Here is a 23738-nt window from a genome sequence, read left to right as displayed (position 1 = left end):
GAAGACCACGATGAAGAGTTTGATCCCTCTGCTCGTCTTGGCGTCAGCAGGTAAAGTTGAACCACTCTGCCTGTTACACTCTTCACCTACTGACAGCTTCACTCTGTCAGCACTGATCAATGCAACATGTTTTAAAACTCATTATCAACTAGAACTCAACAAAGCTTCATATGCAGACAGCCGACATACTGTATGTGTTCACACACACACATTATACAATCAACAACATTATACACACTCACACCCACATTATCACACCACACACCCAACAACACACTCACACACACAAAATACACATCAACACAACATTATACACACTCACAACCCATTACACACTCACACACACATTATACACACTCACACACCACATTATACACACTCACACACACATTATACACACTCACACACACATTATACACACTCACACACACATTATACACACTCACACACAATTATACACACTCACACACACATTATACACACTCACACACACATTATACACACTCACACACACATTATACACACTCAACACACACATTATACACACTCACCACACATTATACACACTCACACACACATTATACACACTCACACACACATTATACACACTCACACACACATTATACACACTCACACAACACACATTATACACACTCACACACACATTATACACACTCACACACACATTATACACACTCACACACACATTATACACACTCAAACACACATTATACACACTCACACACACATTATACACACTCACACACACATTATACACACTCACACACATAATACACACTCACACACATAATACACACTCCACACACACATTATACACACTCACAACACACATAATACACACTCACACACATTATACACACTCACACACACATTATACACACTCACACACACATAATACACACTCACACACATTATACACACTCACACACACATTATACACACTCACACACATTATACACACTCACACACATTATACACACTCACACACACATTATACACACTCACACACACATAATACACACTCACACACACATTATACACACTCACACACACATAATACACACTCACACACATTATACACACTCACACACACATTATACACACTCACCACACATTATACACACTCACACACACATTATACACACTCACACACATTATACACACTCACACACACATTATACACACTCACACACACATTATACACACTCACACACACATTATACACACTCACACACACATATACACACTCACACACATTATACACACTCACACACATTATACACACTCACACACACATTATACACACTCACACACATTATACACACTCACACACATTATACACACTCACACACACATTATACACACTCACACACACATTATACACACTCACACACACATTATACACACTCACACACACATTATACACACTCACACACACATTATACACACTCACACACATTATACACACTCACACACACATTATACACACTCACACACACATTATACACACTCACACACATTATACACACTCACACACACATTACACACTCACACACATTATACACACTCACACACATTATACACACTCACACACACATTATACACACTCACACACACATTATACACACTCACACACACATTATACACACTCACACACATTACACACTCACACACACATACACACTCACACACACATTATACACACCACACACACATTATACACACTCACACACACATTATACACACTCACACACACATTATACACACTCACACACACATTATACACACTCACACACACATTATACACACTCACACACATTATACACACTCACACACACATCACACACATTATACACACTCACACACATTATACACACTCACACACACATTATACACACACTCACACACACATTATACACACTCACACACACATTATACACACTCACACACACATTATACACACTCACACACATTACACACTCACACACACACTACACACTCACACACACATTATACACACTCACACACACATTATACACACTCACACACATCACACACATTATACACACTCACACACATTACACACACTCACACACACACATTATACACACTCACACACATTATACACACTCACACACACATTATACACACTCACACACACATTATACACACTCACACACATTATACACACTCACATACATTACACACACTCACACACACACATTATACACACTCACACACATTATACACACTCACACACACATTATACACACTCACACACATTATACACACTCACACACATTATACACACTCACACACACATTATACACACTCACACACACATTATACACACTCACACACACATTATACACACTCACACACACATTATACACACTCACACACATTATACACACTCACACACACATTATACACACTCACACACACATTATACACACTCACACACACATTATACACACTCACACACATTATACACACTCACACACATTATACACACTCACACACACCACATTATACACACTCACACACATTATACACACTCACACACACATTATACACACTCACACACACATTATACACACTCACACACATTATACACACTCACACACACATTATACACACTCATTACACACACTCACACACATTATACACACTCACACACACATTATACACACTCACACACACATTATACACACTCACACACATTATACACACTCACACACACATTATACACACTCACACACACATAATACACACTCACACACATTATACACACTCACACACATTATACACACTCACACACATATACACACTCACACACATTATACACACTCACACACACATTATACACACTCACACACACATTATACACACTCACACACACATTATACACACTCACACACATTATACACACTCACACACACACACACACTCACACACACATTATACACACTCACACACACATTATACACACTCACACACACATTATACACACACTCACACACACATTATACACACTCACACACATTATACACACTCACACACACATTATACACACTCACACACACATTATACACACTCACCACACATTATACACACTCACACACACACTCACACACATTATACACACTCACACACACATTATACACACTCACACACACATTATACACACACTCACACACACATTATACACACTCACACACATTATACACACTCACACACACATTATACACACTCACACACATTATACACACTCACACACACATTATACACACTCACACACATTATACACACTCACACACATTATACACACTCACACACATTATACACACTCATACACACACTCACACACATTATACACACTCACACACACATTATACACACTCACACACACATTATACACACTCACACACATTATACACACTCACACTCACACACACACTCACACACACATTATACACACTCACACACACATTATACACACTCACACACACATTATACACACACTCACACACACATTATACACACTCACACACATTATACACACTCACACACACATTATACACACTCACACACATTATACACACTCACACACACACTCACACACATTATACACACTCACACACACATTATACACACTCACACACACATTATACACACTCACACACACATTATACACACTCACACACACATTATACACACTCACACACATTATACACACTCACACACATTATACACACTCACACTCACACACACACTCACACACACATTATACACACTCACAACACACATTATACACACTCACACACATTATACACACTCACATACATTACACACACTCACACACACACATTATACACACTCACACACATTATACACACTCACACACACATTATACACACTCACACACACATTATACACACTCACACACATTATACACACTCACATACATTACACACACTCACACACACACATTATACACACTCACACACATTATACACACTCACACACACACATTATACACACTCACACACACATTATACACACTCACACACATTATACACACTCACACACATTATACACACTCACACACACATTATACACACTCACATACACATTATACACACTCACACACACATTATACACACTCACACACATTATACACACTCACACACATTATACACACTCACACACACACTCACACACATTATACACACTCACACACATTATACACACTCACACACACATTATACACACTCACACACACATTATACACACTCACACACATTATACACACTCACACACATTATACACACTCACACACACACTCAGACACATTATACACACTCACACACACATTATACACACTCACACACACATAATACACACTCACACACATTATACACACTCACACACATTATACACACTCACACACATTATACACACTCACACTCACACACACACACTCACACACACATTATACACACTCACACACACATTATACACACTCACACACACATTATACACACACTCACACACACATTATACACACTCACACACATTATACACACTCACACACACATTATACACACTCACACACACATTATACACACTCACACACATTATACACACTCACACACACACTCACACACATTATACACACTCACACACACATTATACACACTCACACACACATTATACACACACTCACACACACATTATACACACTCACACACATTATACACACTCACACACACATTATACACACTCACACACACATTATACACACTCACACTCACATTATACACACTCACACACACATATCTGTGTTTGTTGTCTCTGTAGTTGCTGGTGCTGTGGACATCCAGAAAAGGATAATAAATGGAGGGGATTGCGGTGAAGACCAGGGTCGGCACTACGTGGTCCTGATGAGGGTGAAAGATGATTTTAACACCAGGTTCTGTGGAGGGAATCTGATTGGTCCAGACTGGGTCCTCACTGCTGGACACTGTGATAAAGGGTAAGAGAACTTTTTCAGACTAACTTGCAACGGTTCAGGATGATTATTTGTATTTGTGTTGACAGATATAAATGTGAACATTTATAAAAAGATGTAAAAGAGGAATTACAGACAGACAGCACAGCTTCATTCTCTCAGCTCTGATCAATGCAACACAACATGGTTTAAACTAATTATCAATAATATTTCCAGTAAGGCTGGTCCATATACAGGCAGCCTGTTTATGTTGTAATGACTCATTATTGTCAGTGTGTATGAATGAGAAACAGTGATGATAAATAGTTAAAAACAGACCAACATACAGCTGCAGTGTCACTTAGATCAATATGTGATGTGATGTGTGTATTGATCCAACAGTGTGGATCTCTGTGGATTATTGATACAATCAGGATATTATTTCATTATTGAAAAGTTGTGTCATCATTAGAAAATGTCTCTGAGCTTGAAGGAACATTAAGGAGTTAAAGAGTCGACCTCTGACAGATGTTATACACATGGAGGGTAACACAGGGGTCTGCAGACACACATTGATCAATATTAATCAATAAACAGCCACTGAACACTGAAAAGATCCCACAAAATGAGAGAATCTGTGTGTTTGGTTTAATATTCTGCATTTCTTCTTCCTCTTCTCAGGGACTTTTATGTGATTTTGGGTGCACATCCAACCAAACAGGGAACAACGATGCACATCACTACAGGGAATGTAAAGCATGTCTATAACGCTGATGGTCACAATCATGACATCATGCTTCTTAAACTGCCCCAAACTGCCCCTCAGGGACTTCCCATCATCCAACTCCCTGATGTTACATGTTCATCACCTACTGTTAATGGCGATCCCTACACTATTATGGGATGGTCCTACACAGTTTATGATGCTGCTACTAAGACATGTGAGTCAGATCCAGACGTCAATAAATCATAATATTTTATATTGTAATGTAATACAGAAAGTTATATTTGGCTCTTTGTGTTCACAGACCAGGAGAAAGCAGACAAACTGCAGTGTGAAACCGTTCACCTGCATGCAGCCTGCACTGGTCGTAACCTGCATGCCGCTGACCCTAAAGCTGCACATAAATGGGTAGGACAACATATGCTGTGCTCCCGTGACCCCAACGCACCCAAAGTATGTGACAGCTGCCCAGTAAGTCTCACTGTCTCACCTACAACTGTCTCACCCTCCATCACTGTCTCACCCTCTCTCACTGTCTCACCCTCTCTCACTGTCTCACCCTCTCTCACTGTCTCACACTCCATCACTGTCTCACACTCCATCACTGTCTCACCCTCCATCACTGTCTCACCCTCTCTCACTGTCTCACCCTCCATCACTGTCTCACCCTCTCTCACTGTCTCACCCTCCATCACTGTCTCACCCTCTCTCACTGTCTCACCCTCCATCACTGTCTCACCCTCTCTCACTGTCTCACCCTCTCTCACTGTCTCACCCTCTCTCACTGTCTCACACTCCATCACTGTCTCACACTCCATCACTGTCTCACCCTCCATCACTGTCTCACCCTCTCTCACTGTCTCACCCTCCATCACTGTCTCACCCTCTCTCACTGTCTCACACTCCATCACTGTCTCACCCTCCATCACTGTCTCACCCTCATCACTGTCTCACCCTCTCTCACTGTCTCACCCTCCATCACTGTCTCACCCTCTCTCACTGTCTCACACTCCATCACTGTCTCACCCTCTCTCACTGTCTCACCCTCCATCACTGTCTCACCCTCCATCACTGTCTCACCCTCTCTCACTGTCTCACCCTCCATCACTGTCTCACCCTCTCTCACTGTCTCACTCTCCATCTCTCGTCCAATCAGGGGGATTCTGGCGGCAGTCTGGTGGGGCAGGATGGTCGTCTGTATGGAGTGATTGTTTCTTATAATGTACCTGGCTCAGGGTTGACTCTCTACATGGACGTCTGTGCCTACAGGCAGTGGATTCGCACTGAAACTGGCATCTAAACTTGTCTGTAACTGACCAAAGGTCAGTCAGTACTGTAACACTGTCTGACAATAAAGAGATCATAGATCTCCGTAACTGCATCAACCAGTCTGTTTGTTTGTTTGTTTGTTTGTTTGTGTGTGATTGTGGGTGTGATGATTGACATGGTTGTGAGGTGTACCAGTGCAGCTGCACCAGTGTCCAGTTAAATGTTGTTGACTGGTGCAGAGGGATCATCAACACTTGTTAGGGGCCTAAAGCTTTTCAATATCAGCCATCAGACTGGATTTCAGTGAGTGTGAGGATGAGGATGATGATGATGATGATGATGATGATGATGATGACTGTAGTCATGTATGATGATTCATAATTAATATCAAACACAGTCTGTGCTCATAATGAGAATGGAGGAGCACTTCCTGTCTTATTTCACTGTCAGCATGACAAGAAGACAGAAGTCCGTCATCAATATTAGTCTGACATGTAGACGATATACTGTAGCCTGTTTATGTTGACATGTTAGATTAACACTGAACCTTTAGTTTTGTTGATCACACATGAACATGACATCACATCACTGAGAGTGAAAATATCACACTACTTGATGAATTACATTTCTAAAAAAAAAGGATTAAAATATTCCTGTAAATGCAGTGGTCAAGTTCAAGTTTATTTACACTAAAATGAGGTTTTTAAATGAGGAGACATTAATGTGTCAAATTCACTCCGTCAGAGTTGATCAGATAAAGTTTGTGCTGATAAAACCATTTGATTCCAAAACTATCAAAGTTTGACTTGAAGTGTCATTACTGAGTGTTGGTTCATGCATCGTTCTGCAGAGCTGATTGTTGCTGTTAATGCATCTCCTGTTATTGAAGCTCATTATTAAGTGTATGAAATTCACACTGCGCTGACCAAACCTTTTGATTCATACATCTCTAGAGATAAAGTTACAGAGTGGATGCAGTATTCAGCAGAGGTGCATCTTATACTTCAGATAGTTTATCATCATTGATCCTGATGAAGAAGATCATATTGTTTTTAAACAGCACTTTGCTTTAAACTCATTACAGCGTCTGCTAGTTTTCCCTTTAGCTGATCTCTGACTGCCTCCATGTGGCCTCCAGCAGTGTTTGGGTCACTGCTTGCAGTAAATGCATTTATCCAGATGATGTCCTGTAAGCCGTCAGTGAGGTTTGTTTAAGGTTGTTAAAGTTGAATGTTACACACAAACACTAAATCAATATTTCCTTCCACATGTAACTGCTGACTGATGTGCTGAGTATAAAACACTGTTATCTAGAGTCAAGCTGGAAATATAGACTATAAACACAAATACAACCAGGAAACAAAAACCGGAGAAACCGGATGCTTTAACTCTGCAGGTCAAACTTAGAAACAGAGATGGTTGTGTGTGTGTGCTCTCCAGCAGCACCACAGAGACCACCACTCTCTCCAGGACCACCACAGAGACCCCCATCCTCCCCAGGACCACCACAGAGACCCCCACTCTCCCCAGGACAACCACAGAGACCCCCACCCTCTCCAGGACAACCACAGAGACCCCCACCCTCTCCAGCAGCACCACAGAGACCACCACTCTCTCCAGGACCACCACAGAGACTCCCACCCTCCCCAGGACCACCACAGAGACCCCGACTCTCCCCCAGAGCACCACAGAGACCCCCACCCTCCCCAGGACCACCACAGAGACCCCCACCCTCCCCAAGAGCACCACAGACACCCCCACCCTCTCCAGCAGCACCACAGAGACACCCACTCTCTCCAGGACCACCACAGAGACCCCCACCCTCCCCAGGACCACCAAAGAGACCCCACCCTCTCCAGCAGCACCACAGAGACCACCACTCTCTCCAGGACCACCACAGAGACCCTCACCCTCCCCAGGAGCACCACAGAGACCCCCACCCTCTCCAGCAGCACCACAGAGACCCCAACCCTCTCCAGGAGCACCAGTGAGACCCCCACCCTCCCCAGGAGCACCACAGAGACCCCCACCCTCCCCCAGAGCACCACAGAGACCCCCACCCTCCCCAGGAACACCAGAGAGACCCCCACCTTCCACAGGAACACCACAGAGTCCCCCACCCTCTCCAGGACCACCAAAGAGACCCTCACCCTCTCCAGGAGCACCACAGAGACCCCCACCCTCTAAAGGACCACCACAGAGACCCCCACCCTCTCCAGGAGCACCAGAGGGACCACCACTCTCCTCAGGAGCACCACAGAAACCCCCATCCACTCCAGGAACACCACAGAGAACCCCACCCTCTCCAGGAGCACCAGAGGGACCCTCACCATCCCCAGAAGAACCACAGAGACCCCCATCCTCCCCAGGAGCACCATAGAGACCCCCACCCTCCCCCAGAGCACCACAGAGACCCCCACCCTCTCCAGGAGAACCACAGAGACCCCCACCCTCTCCAGCAGCACCACAGAGACCCCCACTCTCTCCAGGACCACCACAGAGACCCTCACCCTCCCCAGGAGCACCACAGAGACCCCCATCCTCCCCAGGAGAACCACAGAGACCTCCACCCTCCCCTAGAGCACCACAGAGAACCCCACCCTCCCCAGGACCACCACAGAGACCCCCACCCTCTCCAGGACCACCAAAGAGACCCTCACCCTCTCCAGGAGCACCACAGAGACCCCCACCTTCTCCAGGACCACCACAGAGACCCCCACCCTCTCCAAGACCACCAGAGGGACCCCCACCCTCTTCAGGAGCACCACAGAGACCCCCATCCTCTCCAGGAACTCCACAAAGAACCCCACCCTCTCCAGGAGCACCACAGAGACCCCCATCCTCTCCAGGAGCACCACAGAGACCCCCACCCTCTCCAGGATCACCACAGAGACTCCCACCTTCCACAGGAACACCACAGAGTCCCCCACCCTCTCCAGGACCACCAAAGAGACCCTCACCCTCTCCAGGAGCACCACAGAGACCCCCACCCTCCCCAGGACCACCACAGAGACCCCCACTCTCTTCAGGAGCACCACAGAGACCCCCATCCTCTCCAGGAACACCACAGAGAACCCCACCCTCTCCAGGAGCACCAGAGGGACCCCCACCCTCCCCAGGACCACCACAGAGAACCCCACCCTCTCCAGGACCACCAAAGAGACCCTCACCCTCTCCAGGAGAACCACACAGACCCCCACCTTCTCCAGGACCACCATAGAGACCCCCACCCTCTCCAGGAGCAGCAGAGGGACCCCCCCCCCCTCTCCAGGAGCACCACAGAGACCCCCACCCTCTCCAGGACCACCACAGAGACCCCCACCCTCCCCCGGATCACCACAGAGACCCCCACCGTCCACAGGAACACCACAGAGTCCCCCATCCTCTCCAGGAACACCAGTGAGACCCCACCCTCTCCAGGAGCACCACAGAAACCCCCACTCTCTCCAGGACCACCAAACTGACCCTCACCCTCTCCAGGAGCACCACAGAGACCCCCACCCTCTAAAGGACCACCACAGAGACCCCCACTCTCTTCAGGAGCACCACAGAGACCCCCATCCTCTCCAGGAACACCAAAGGGACCCCCACCCTCTTCAGGAGCACCACAGAGACCCCCACTCTCTCCAGGACGACCACAGAGACCCCCACCCTCTCCAGGACGACCACAGAGACCCCCACTCTCTCCAGGAGGACGACAGAGACCCCCACCTTCTCCAGGAGCACCACAGAGACCCCCATCCTCCCCAGGAGCACCAGTGAGACCCCCACCCTCTCCAGGAGCATCACAGAGACCCCCACCCTCTCCAGGACCACCACAGAGACCCTCTCCCTCCCCAGGAGCACCACAGAAACCCCCACCCTCCGCAGAAGCACCAGTGAGACCCCCACCCTCTTGAAGAACACCAGACACCCATCAAGACCCCCAACCTCTCCAGGACAACCAAAGAGACCCTCACCATCCCCGGGAGCACCACAGAGACCCCCATCCTCTCCAGGAGCACCACAGAGACCCCCACTCTCTCCAGGACCACCACAGAGACCCCCACCCTCTCCAGGACCACCACAGAGACCCTCTCTCTCCCCAGGAGCACCACAGAAACCCCCACCCTCCCCAGGAGCACCAGTGAGACCCCCACCCTCTTGAAGAACACCAGACACCCATCGAGACCCCCACCCTCTCCAGGACCACCAAAGAGACCGTCACCATCCCCGGGAGCACCACAGAGACCCCCACCCTCTCCAGGAGCACCACAGAGACCCCCACTCTCTCCAGGACCACCACAGAGAACCCCACCCTCCCCAGGAGCACCACTGAGACCCCCATCCTCTCCAGGACCACCACGGGAAACCCCACCCTCCTCCGGAGCACCACAGAGACCCCAACCCTCTCCGGAAGCACCAGTGAGACCCCCACCCTCCCCAGGAGCACCACAGAGACCACCACTCTCTCCAGGACCACCACAGAGACCCCCACCCTCCCCAGGAGCACGACAGCGACCCCCACTCTTCCCAGGACCACCACAGAGAACCCCACCCTCCTCCGGAGCACCACAGAGACCCGAACCCTCTCCGGGAGCACCAGTGAGACCCCCACCCTCCCCAGGAGAACCAAAGAGACCCCCACCCTCCCCAGGACCACCACAGAGACCCCCACCCTCTCCAGGACCACCAAAGAGACCCTCACCCTCTCCAGGAGCACCACAGAGACCCCCACCTTCTCCAGGACCACCACAGAGACCCTCTCCCTCCCCAGGAGCACCACAGAAACCCCCACTCTCCCCAGGAGCACCAGTGAGACCCCCACCCTCTTGAATAACACCCGAAACGCATAGAGACCCCACTCTCTCCAGGAGCACCACAGAGACCCCCACCCTCTCCAGGAGCACCACAGAGACCCCCACCCTCCCCAGGAGCACCACCGAGACCCCCACTCTCCCCAGGAGCACCACAGAGACCCCCATCCTCTCCAGGAGCACCACAGAGACCCCCACCCTCTCCAGGAGCACCAGAGAGACCCCCACCCTCTCCAGGACCACCACAGAGACCCTCTCCCTCCCCAGGAGCACCACCGAGACCCCCATCCTCTCCAGGAGCACCACAGAGACCCCCACCCTCTCCAGGAGCACCAGAGAGACCCCCACCCTCTCCAGGACCACCACAGAGACCCTCTCCCTCCCCAGGAGCACCACAGAAACCCCCACTCTCCCCAGGAGCACCAGTGAGACCCCCACCCTCTTGAAGAACACCAGACACGCATAGAGACCCCACTCTCTCCAGGAGCACCACAGAGACCCCCACCCTCTCCAGGAGCACCACAGAGACCCCCACCCTCCCCAGGAGCACCACCGAGACCCCCACTCTCCCCAGGAGAACCACAGAGACCCCCATCCTCTCCAGGAGCACCACAGAGACCCCCACCCTCCCCAGGAGCACCAGTGAAACCCCCACCCTTCCCAGGAGCACCAGTGAGACCCCCACCCTCTTGAAGAACACCAGACACGCATAGAGACCCCACTCTCTCCAGGAGCACCACAGAGACCCCAACCCTCTCCAGGAGAACCAGTGAGACCCCCACCCTCTCCAGGAGCACCACAGAGACCCCCACTCTCCCCAGGAGCACCACAGAGACCCTCATCCTCTCCAGCAGCACCACAGAGACCCCCACCCTCCCCAGGACCACCACAGAGACCCCCACCCTCTCCAGGAGCACCACAGAGACCCCCATCCTCCCCAGGAGCACCAGTGAGACCCCCACCCTCTCCAGGAGCACCACAGAGACCCCCACCCTCTCCAGGACCACCACAGAGACCCTCTCCCTCCCCAGGAGCACCACAGAAACCCCCACCCTCCGCAGGAGCACCAGTGAGACCCCCACCCTCTTGAAGAACACCAGACACCCATCGAGACCCCCACCCTCTCCAGGACCACCAAAGAGACCCTCACCATCCCTGGGAGCACCACAGAGACCCCCACCCTCTCCAGGAGCACCACAGAGACCCCCACTCTCTCCAGGACCACCACAGAGACCCCCACCCTCCCCAGGAGCACCACTGAGACCCCCACCCTCTCCAAGAGCACCAGAGGGACCCCCACCCTCTTCAGGAGCACCACAGAGACCCCCACCCTCTCCAGGACCACCACAGAGACCCTCTCCCTCCCCCAGAGCACCACAGAGACCCCCACCCTCCCCAGGACCACCACAGAGACCCCCACCTTCCCCAGGAGCACCACAGAGACCCCCACCCTCTCCAGGACCACCAAAGAGACCCCCACCCTCTCCAGGACCACCACAGAGACCCTCTCCCTCTCCAGGACCACCACAGAGACCCTCTCCCTCCCCAGGAGCACCACAGAAACCCCCACCCTCCGCAGGAGCACCAGTGAGACCCCCACCCTCTTGAAGAACACCAGACACCCATCGAGACCCCCACCCTCTCCAGGAGCACGACAGAGACCCCCACTCTTCCCAGGACCACCACAGAGAACCCCACCCTCCTCCGGAGCACCACAGAGACCCGAACCCTCTCCGGGAGCACCAGTGAGACCCCCACCCTCCCCAGGAGAACCAAAGAGACCCCCACCCTCCCCAGGACCACCACAGAGACCCCCACCCTCTCCAGGACCACCAAAGAGACCCTCACCCTCTCCAGGAGCACCACAGAGACCCCCACCTTCTCCAGGACCACCACAGAGACCCTCTCCCTCCCCAGGAGCACCACAGAAACCCCCACTCTCCCCAGGAGCACCAGTGAGACCCCCACCCTCTTGAATAACACCCGACACGCATAGAGACCCCACTCTCTCCAGGAGCACCACAGAGACCCCCACCCTCTCCAGGAGCACCACAGAGACCCCCACCCTCCCCAGGAGCACCACCGAGACCCCCACTCTCCCCAGGAGCACCACAGAGACCCCCATCCTCTCCAGGAGCACCACAGAGACCCCCACCCTCTCCAGGAGCACCAGAGAGACCCCCACCCTCTCCAGGACCACCACAGAGACCCTCTCCCTCCCCAGGAGCACCACCGAGACCCCCATCCTCTCCAGGAGCACCACAGAGACCCCCACCCTCTCCAGGAGCACCAGAGAGACCCCCACCCTCTCCAGGACCACCACAGAGACCCTCTCCCTCCCCAGGAGCACCACAGAAACCCCCACTCTCCCCAGGAGCACCAGTGAGACCCCCACCCTCTTGAAGAACACCAGACACGCATAGAGACCCCACTCTCTCCAGGAGCACCACAGAGACCCCCACCCTCTCCAGGAGCACCACAGAGACCCCCACCCTCCCCAGGAGCACCACCGAGACCCCCACTCTCCCCAGGAGAACCACAGAGACCCCCATCCTCTCCAGGAGCACCACAGAGACCCCCACCCTCCCCAGGAGCACCAGTGAAACCCCCACCCTTCCCAGGAGCACCAGTGAGACCCCCACCCTCTTGAAGAACACCAGACACGCATAGAGACCCCACTCTCTCCAGGAGCACCACAGAGACCCCAACCCTCTTCAGGAGAACCAGTGAGACCCCCACCCTCTCCAGGAGCACCACAGAGACCCCCACTCTCCCCAGGAGCACCACAGAGACCCCCATCCTCTCCAGCAGCACCACAGAGACCCCCACCCTCCCCAGGACCACCACAGAGACCCCCACCCTCTCCAGGAGCACCACAGAGACCCCCATCCTCCCCAGGAGCACCAGTGAGACCCCCACCCTCTCCAGGAGCACCACAGAGACCCCCACCCTCTCCAGGACCACCACAGAGACCCTCTCCCTCCCCAGGAGCACCACAGAAACCCCCACCCTCCGCAGGAGCACCAGTGAGACCCCCACCCTCTTGAAGAACACCAGACACCCATCGAGACCCCCACCCTCTCCAGGACCACCAAAGAGACCCTCACCATCCCTGGGAGCACCACAGAGACCCCCACCCTCTCCAGGAGCACCACAGAGACCCCCACTCTCTCCAGGACCACCACAGAGACCCCCACCCTCCCCAGGAGCACCACTGAGACCCCCACCCTCTCCAGGAGCACCAGAGGGACCCCCACCCTCTTCAGGAGCACCACAGAGACCCCCACCCTCTCCAGGACCACCACAGAGACCCTCTCCCTCCCCCAGAGCACCACAGAGACCCCCACCCTCCCCAGGACCACCACAGAGACCCCCACCCTCTCCAGGACCACCAAAGAGACCCCCACCCTCTCCAGGACCACCACAGAGACCCTCTCCCTCTCCAGGACCACCACAGAGACCCTCTCCCTCCCCAGGAGCACCACAGAAACCCCCACCCTCCGCAGGAGCACCAGTGAGACCCCCACCCTCTTGAAGAACACCAGACACCCATCGAGACCCCCACCCTCTCCAGGAGCACCACAGAGACCCCCACCCTCTCCAGGACCACCACAGAGACCCTCTCCCTCCCCAGGAGCACCACAGAAACCCCCACCCTCCGCAGGAGCACCAGTGAGACCCCCACCCTCTTGAAGAACACCAGACACCCATCGAGACCCCCACCCTCTCCAGGACCACCAAAGAGACCCTCACCATCCCTGGGAGCACCACAGAGACCCCCACCCTCTCCAGGAGCACCACAGAGACCCCCACTCTCTCCAGGACCACCACAGAGACCCCCACCCTCCCCAGGAGCACCACTGAGACCCCCACCCTCTCCAGGAGCACCAGAGGGACCCCCACCCTCTTCAGGAGCACCACAGAGACCCCCACCCTCTCCAGGACCACCACAGAGACCCTCTCCCTCCCCCAGAGCACCACAGAGACCCCCACCCTCCCCAGGACCACCACAGAGACCCCCACCTTCCCCAGGAGCACCACAGAGACCCCCACCCTCTCCAGGACCACCAAAGAGACCCCCACCCTCTCCAGGACCACCACAGAGACCCTCTCCCTCCCCAGGAGCACCAGTGAGACCCCCACCCTCTTGAAGAACACCAGACACCCATAGAGACCCCACCCTCTCCAGGAGCACCACAGAGACCCCCACCCTCCCCAGGAGCACCACCGAGACCCCCATCCTCTCCAGGAGCACCACAGAGACCCCCACTCTCTCCAGGACGACCACAGAGACCCCCACTCTCTCCAGGAGCACCAGAGGGACCCCCACCCACTTCAGGAGCACCACAGAGACCCCTATCCTCTCCAGGAGCACCACAGAGACCCCCACTCTCTCCAGGATGACCACAGAGACCCCCACCCTCTCCAGGAGCACCAGAGGGACCCCCACCCTCTCCAGGAGCACCACAGTGACCCCCACCCTCCCCAGGATGACCACAGATACCCCCACCCTCTCCAGCAGCACCACAGAGACCCCCACTCTCTCCAGGACCACCACAGAGACCCCACAGAGGGTGTTTCTCAGTACATTTGCAACTTGTCAGATCTCTACTGTGAAAGTCTATCCGAACACCTTCACAAGCTCTTATAAGATATAAGAAATATTTCCATAACGACTCTTTGGATCCCTGCTCTAGACACGTGGGAACAGCTGCTCAACATGATTTGCAAACACCTGTCACACACCCTCATCCAGCTGCATTAACACACACACACACACACACACACACTCACTCACTCACACAAATACATTCATTTATTGTCAATATTCATAAGAGCATCAGACACAGTTACTTTAACTGGAGACGACATGAACATAGTTACTGTACTGTAAACAAACAGTACTGGAGGCCTCTGCCATCACCTGGAGGACAGCTGCACATTGGCAGGCTGGTGGTCTCACAGGGTCCAGGAGAGGACAGGAAGGTGGAAGGGGGGGGTGATTGTTGGACCAGTTATGGACCACAGCAGCCTGGAGGAAACTCATGTTGTCCCATATGACAACAAACATGGAGTTATATAAACATGCTGGTCTGGAAAAAGCATATTATAGACTCAACCATGGTTGATTACATGATCCACCAGAGTGGGGGGACAACTGCAGACACAACTTTCAAGAAAAACTATAATTTGAGTCTGAGTCCTCCTCTGTGTGATACAGTTCTCTCTCTCTCTCTCTCTCTCCCCCTCTCTCTCTCCCCCACCCTCTCCCTCTCTCTCTATCTCTCACTCTATCTCTCTCTGTCCCCCCCCCCCTCTCTGTCTCTCCCTGTCACTCAGCCCCTCCCCCACTCTAAAACACACCTGCTTCACATGCCCTCATATGCATAAAGTTGATGACGTTGATGATGGTGATGATGGTGATGATGGTGATGATGGTGATGATGGTGATGATGGTGGAGGAACCGGATGCTTTAACTCTGCAGGTCAAACTTAGAAACAGAGATGGTTGTGTGTGTGTGCTCTCCAGGACCACCACAGAGACCCCCATCCTCCCCAGGACCAACACAGAGACCCCCTCTCTCCCCAGGACAACCACAGAGACCCCCACCCTCTCCAGGACAACCACAGAGACCCCCACCCTCTCCAGCAGCACCACAGACACCACCACTCTCTCCAGGACCACCACAGAGACTCCCACCCTCCCCAGGACCACCACAGAGACCCCCACTCTCCCCCAGAGCACCACAGAGACCCCCACCCTCCCCAGGACCACCACAGAGACCCCCACCCTCCCCAAGAGCACCACAGACACCCCCACCCTCTACAGCAGCACCACAGAGACCACCACTCTCTCCAGGACCACTACAGAGACCCCTACCCTCCCCAGGACCACCAAAGAGACCCCCACCCTCTCCAGCAGCACAACAGAGACCACCACTCTCTCCAGGACCACCACAGAGACCCTCACCCTCCCCAGGAGCACCACAGAGACCCCCACCCTCTCCAGCAGCACCACAGAGACCCCAACCCTCTCCAGGAGCACCAGTGAGACCCCCACCCTCCCCAGGAGCACCACAGAGACCCCCACCCTCCCCAGGAACACCAGAGAGACCCCCACCTTCCACAGGAACACCACAGAGTCCCCCACCCTCTCCAGGACCACCAAAGAGACCCTCACCCTCTCCAGGAGCCCCACAGAGACCCCCACCCTCTAAAGGACCACCACAGAGACCCCCACCCTCTCCAGGAGCACCAGAGGGACCACCACTCTCCTCAGGAGCACCACAGAAACCCCCATCCACTCCAGGAACACCACAGAGAACCCCACCCTCTCCAGGAGCACCAGAGGGACCCTCACCATCCCCAGGAGAACCACAGAGACCCCCATCCTCCCCAGGAGCACCATAGAGACCCCCACCCTCCCCCAGAGCACCACAGATACCCCCACCCTCTCCAGGAGAACCACAGAGACCCCCACCCTCTCCAGCAGCACCACAGAGACCCCCACTCTCTCCAGGACCACCACAGAGACCCTCACCCTCCCCAGGAGCACCACAGAGACCCCCATCCTCCCCAGGAGAACCACAGAGACCTCCACCCTCCCCTAGAGCACCACAGAGAACCCCACCCTCCCCAGGACCACCACAGAGACCCCCACCCTCTCCAAGAGCACCACAGAGACTCCCATCCTCTCCAGCAGCACCACAGAGACCACCACTCTCTCCAGGACCACCACAGAGATCCCCACCCTCCCCAGGAGCACCACAGAGCCCCCCACTCTTCCTAGGACCACCACAGAGAACCCCGCCCTCCCCCGGAGCACCACAGAGACCCCAACCGTCTCCGGGAGCACCACAGAGACCCCCACCCTCCCCCAGAGCACCAGAGAGACCCCCACTCTTCCTAGGACCACCACAGAGAACCCCGCCCTCCCCCGGAGCACCACAGAGACCCCAACCGTCTCCGGGAGCACCACAGAGACCCCCACCCTCCCCCAGAGCACCACAGAGACCCCCACCTTCCCCAGGAACACCACAGAGACCCTCAGCCTCTCCAGGACCACCAAAGAGACCCTCACCCTCTGCAGGAGCACCAGAGGGACCCCCACCCTCTTCAGGAGCACCACAGAGACCCCCATCCTCTCCAGGAACACCAAAGAGAACCCCACCCTCTCCAGGAGCACCACAGAGACCCCCATCCTCTCCAGGACCACCACAGAGACCCCCACCCTCCCCAGGATCACCACAGAAACCCCCACCTTCCACAGGAACACCACAGAGACCCCCACCCTCCCCCAGAGCACCACAGAGACCCCCACCCTCCCCAGGATCACCACAGAGACCCCCACCTTCCACAGGAACACCACAGAGTCCCCCACCCTCTCCAGGACCACCAAAGACACCCTCACCCTCTCCAGGAGCACCACAGAGACCCCCACCCTCTAAAGGACCACCACAGAGACCCCCACTCTCTTCAGGAGAACCACAGAGACCCCCATCCTCTCCAGGAACACCACAGAGAACCCCACCCTCTCCAGGACCACCAGAGGGACCCCCACCCTCCCCAGGACCACCACAGAGACCCCCACCTTCCCCAGGAACACCACAGAGACCCCCACCCTCTCCAGGACCACCAAAGAGACCCTCACCCTCTCCAGGAGCACCACAGAGACCCCCACCTTCTCCAGGACCACCACAGAGACCCCCACCCTCTCCAGGACCACCAGGGGGACCCCCACCCTCTTCAGGAGCACCACAGAGACCCCCATCCTCTCCAGGAACACCACAGAGAACCCCACCCTCTCCAGGAGCACCACAGAGACCCCCATTCTCTCCAGGAACACCACAGAGACCCCCACCCTCCCCAGGACCACCACAGAGAACCCCACCCTCCTCCGGAGCACCACAGAGACCCCAACCCTCTCCGGAAGCACCAGTGAGACCCCCACCCTCCCCAGGAGCACCACAGAGACCACCACTCTCTCCAGGACCACCACAGAGACCCCCACCCTCCCCAGGAGCACCACAGAGAACCCCACCCTCCTCCGGAGCACCACAGAGACCCCCACTCTCCCCAGGAGCACCACAGAGACCCCCACCCTCCCCCAGAGCACCAAAGAGACCCCCACCCTCCCCAGGAACACCACAGAGACCCCCACCTTCCCCAGAGCACCAAAGAGACCCCCACCCTCCCCAGGAACACCACAGAGACCCCCACCTTCCCCAGGAACACCACAGAGACCCCCACCCTCTCCAGGACCACCAAAGAGACCCCAACCCTCTCCAGGACCACCACAGAGACCCTCTCCCTCCCCAGGAGCACCACAGAGACCCCCACCCTCTCCAGGAGCACCACAGAGACCCCCACCCTCCCCAGGAGCACCACCGAAACCCCCACTCTCCCCAGGAGCACCACAGAGACCCCCATCCTCTCCAGGAGCACCACAGAGACCCCCACCCTCCCCAGGAGCACCAGTGAAACCCCCACCCTTCCCAGGAGCACCAGTGAGACCCCCACCCTCTTGAAGAACACCAGACACCCATTGAGACCCCACTCTCCCCAGGAGCACCACAGAGACCCCCATCCTCTCCAGGACCACCACAGAGAACCCCACCCTCCTCCGGAGCACCACAGAGACCCCAACCCTCTCCGGAAGCACCAGTGAGACCCCCACCCTCCCCAGGAGCACCACAGAGACCACCACTCTCTCCAGGACCACCACAGAGACCCCCACCCTCCCCAGGAGCACCACAGAGACCCCCACTCTTCCCAGGACCACCAAAGAGACCCTCACCCTCTCCAGGAGCACCACAGAGACCCCCACCCTCTCCAGGAGCACCACCGAGACCCCCACTCTCCCCAGGAGCACCACAGAGACCCCCATTCTCTCCAGGAGCACCACAGAGACCCCCACCCTCCCCAGGAGCACCAGTGAAACCCCCACCCTTCCCAGGAGCACCAGTGAGACCCCCACCCTCTTGAAGAACACCAGACACGCATAGAGACCCCACTCTCTCCAGGAGCACCACAGAGAACCCAACCCTCTCCAGGAGAACCAGTGAGACCCCCACCCTCTCCAGGAGCACCACAGAGACCCCCACTCTCCCCAGGAGCACCACAGAGACCCCCATCCTCTCCAGCAGCACCACAGAGACCCCCACTCTCTCCAGGACCACCACAGAGACCCCCACCCTCCCCAGGACAACCACAGAGACCCCCACCCTCCCCAGGAGCACCACAGAGACCCCCATCCTCCCCAGGAGCACCAGTGAGACCCCCACCCTCTCCAGGAGCACCACAGAGACCCCCACCCTCTCCAGGACCACCACAGAGACCCTCTCCCTCCCCAGGAGCACCACAGAAACCCCCACCCTCCCCAGGAGCACCAGTGAGACCCCCACCCTCTTGAAGAACACCAGACACCCATAGAGACCCCACCCTCTCCAGGAGCACCACAGAGACCCCCACCCTCCCCAGGAGCACCACAGAGACCCCCATCCTCTCCAGGAGCACCACAGAGACCCCCACTCTCTCCAGGACGACCACAGAGACCCCCACCCTCTCCAGGAGCACCAGAGGGACCCCCAACCTCTTCAGGAGCACCACAGAGACCCCTATCCTCTCCAGGAGCACCACAGAGACCCCCACTCTCTCCAGGACGACCACAGAGACCCCCACCCTCTCCAGGAGCACCACAGTGATCCCCACCCTCCCCAGGATTACCACAGATACCCCCACCCTCTCCAGCAGCACCACAGAGACCCCACAGAGGGTGTTTCTCAGTACCGAGTACGTATGTAAGTTCGGACTTGTGTATTTTCTAGATCTGCCTGCTGACAGCAGCAGCTCAGCTTCAACACACCTACATGACTAAATACCTGATAGATAAAGTTGTCTGTCTGTCTGACTGTTCTGTGACACAATAACTCACCTCAACACTTTTTAACTCACAACAAAAACAAAACTCACTGACAGAGATGCAGTTAATTATGTTATTCAGTCTATAATGTAGCTATAATACAAATCAAAACTGTTATGTGGCTTAATAAAATAAATGAAACTGAATACAGATTCAGGCCTAACATGTGCAGAAAGGCTCTCTTCCCATTGGCCGCCTGTGAGACCCCAGAGCGATGGGGAAGTCCCCCCTGATCCTGGCGCTGGACCGAGTCTCCTGTAGTCGGGACACAGAGCTGGAATCCCATCAGACCTGTTCCCTGTCTGTCTCCTGATCCTGACATGTCCGGACTGGTCTGAGGGAACCGCTGCAGAACAGGAGGAACATGAACATGCTTCCGGCTGATTATCACTCTGTGGGTCAAAGGACTCGTATAGATGTCGACGTAGCTTAGCATAATGTGGATGTAGCTTGTCGTCAGGATTAAGGGCTCCTCCTGACATCAACACTAGACAGGCTGAGCAATGTCCTGACCACAGTCGTCGTCCCCCCTGGTGTAATAATCAATATAATCAATAAAAAGCCGTCCTGTGTGAGGAGTGTATGTGGCTGACAACCAGACCCGTCAGAAAGAAAGATTATTTATTTACACAGCTGAGCACTACTGTCTGTAAATGAAATTTATAATGAAATGATATGAAACATTCTATTATTTTTGGCCATTATTAAAGTGTATGTAGAAAGACAGAGCAGCGTGTGTGTGTGTGTGTGTGTGTGTGTGTGTGTGTGTGTGTGTTAGTGTGTGCGTGTGTGTGTGTGTGTGTGTGTGTGTGTGTGTGTGTGTGTGTGAGTGTGTGTGTGTGACACCGCAGGCCTGCAGCTGCAGCAGTTGAGCGACGTCCACGTGCTGCTCAGGTAGAGGAGGGCTGCTAGTCTAGTGTTACATCAGCATTAAATCGTGTTTCTCTGTTTGTGTTTTACTGTCTGATTTCAGGGAAGAGACGGATCACACTTCACTGTCATTCAAAATGTTCAATTTGATTTCTTTTTAACAAATGATAAACTCAGTTATGACAAAGACAAAGAGCATCTCTCTGTCTCTGTCGCTCAGGTGAACAATGCTGCACTCACTGAGGAACATTTGCAACTTGTCAGATCTCTACTGTGAAAGTCTATCCGAACACCTTCACAAGCTCTTATAAGATATAAGAAATATTTCCATAACGACTCTTTGGATCCCTGCTCTAGACACGTGGGAACAGCTGCTCAACATGATTTGCAAACACCTGTCACACACCCTCATCCAGCTGCATTAACACACACACACACACACACACACTCACTCACTCACACAAATACATTCATTTATTGTCAATATTCATAAGAGCATCAGACACAGTTACTTTAACTGGAGACGACATGAACATAGTTACTGTACTGTAAACAAACAGTACTGGAGGCCTCTGCCATCACCTGGAGGACAGCTGCACATTGGCAGGCTGGTGGTCTCACAGGGTTCAGGAGAGGACAGGAAGGTGGAAGGGGGGGGTGATTGTTGGACCAGTTATGGACCACAGCAGCCTGGAGGAAACTCATGTTGTCCCATATGACAACAAACATGGAGTTATATAAACATGCTGGTCTGGAAAAAGCATATTATAGACTCAACCATGGTTGATTACATGATCCACCAGAGTGGGGGGACAACTGCAGACACAACTTTCAAGAAAAACTATAATTTGAGTCTGAGTCCTCCTCTGTGTGATACAGTTCTCTCTCTCTCTCTCTCTCTCTCTCCCCCACCCGCTCTCTCTCTCTCTATCTCTCACTCTATCTCTCTCTGTCTCTCCCTGTCACTCAGCCCCTCCCCCACTCTAAAACACACCTGCTTCACATGCTCTCATATGCATAAAGTTGATGACGTTGATGATGGTGATGATGGTGATGATGGTGATGATGGTGATGATGGTGATGATGGTGATGATGGTGGAGGAACCGGATGCTTTAACTCTGCAGGTCAAACTTAGAAACAGA

At 53.4% G+C, this 23738-nt stretch overlaps 2 protein-coding genes across 2 annotated transcripts; both read left to right on the top strand.

Moving 5' to 3' along the window:
• Window positions 1-6: 6 nt before the first annotated feature.
• On the top strand, window positions 7-7119 carry LOC137195092 (kallikrein-6-like). Its single transcript, XM_067607160.1, has 5 exons — window positions 7-50; window positions 4885-5059; window positions 5696-5955; window positions 6043-6209; window positions 6895-7119. Exons 1-5 carry the CDS (start codon window positions 11-13, stop codon window positions 7036-7038), a joined length of 786 nt encoding a protein of 261 aa, XP_067463261.1. The 5' UTR covers window positions 7-10; the 3' UTR covers window positions 7039-7119.
• Window positions 7120-8186: 1067 nt separating this feature from the next.
• LOC137195094 (mucin-2-like) lies at window positions 8187-23731 on the top strand. The gene is made up of 27 exons (XM_067607162.1): window positions 8187-8212; window positions 8448-8928; window positions 9017-9408; window positions 9617-10765; window positions 10818-10885; window positions 11157-11801; window positions 12131-12228; window positions 12288-12445; window positions 12775-13174; window positions 13293-13390; window positions 13451-13758; window positions 14088-14185; window positions 14245-14402; window positions 14732-15131; window positions 15220-15317; window positions 15378-15777; window positions 15993-16174; window positions 16233-16377; window positions 17334-17815; window positions 17885-18475; window positions 18564-19175; window positions 19284-20310; window positions 20370-20467; window positions 20550-20767; window positions 21157-21194; window positions 21254-21603; window positions 23566-23731. The coding sequence occupies exons 1-27, from the start codon at window positions 8187-8189 to the stop codon at window positions 23729-23731; spliced, it is 8886 nt and encodes a 2961-aa protein (XP_067463263.1).
• The last annotated feature ends 7 nt before the right edge of the window (window positions 23732-23738 follow it).

The sequence above is a fragment of the Thunnus thynnus genome, chromosome 13 (assembly GCF_963924715.1).
Source record: "Thunnus thynnus chromosome 13, fThuThy2.1, whole genome shotgun sequence".
NCBI classification, from domain to species: domain Eukaryota; kingdom Metazoa; phylum Chordata; class Actinopteri; order Scombriformes; family Scombridae; genus Thunnus; species Thunnus thynnus.
This window is presented reverse-complemented; position numbering and strand designations above follow the sequence as displayed.

Coding starts and splice junctions, on each gene's coding strand:
- LOC137195092 (XM_067607160.1), top strand. CDS start 11: ATGAAGAGTTTGATCCCTCTGCTCGTCTTGGCGTCAGCAG. Junction 5,060..5,695: donor GCTGGACACTGTGATAAAGG/GTAAGAGAACTT, acceptor TCCTCTTCTCAG/GGACTTTTATGTGATTTTGG. Junction 6,210..6,894: donor AAGTATGTGACAGCTGCCCA/GTAAGTCTCACT, acceptor TCGTCCAATCAG/GGGGATTCTGGCGGCAGTCT.
- LOC137195094 (XM_067607162.1), top strand. CDS start 8,187: ATGATGTCCTGTAAGCCGTCAGTGAG. Junction 8,929..9,016: donor GACCCTCACCCTCCCCAGGA/GCACCACAGAGA, acceptor CACCCTCCCCAG/GAGCACCACAGAGACCCCCA. Junction 21,604..23,565: donor TCTCAGTACCGAGTACGTAT/GTAAGTTCGGAC, acceptor CCTGTCACTCAG/CCCCTCCCCCACTCTAAAAC.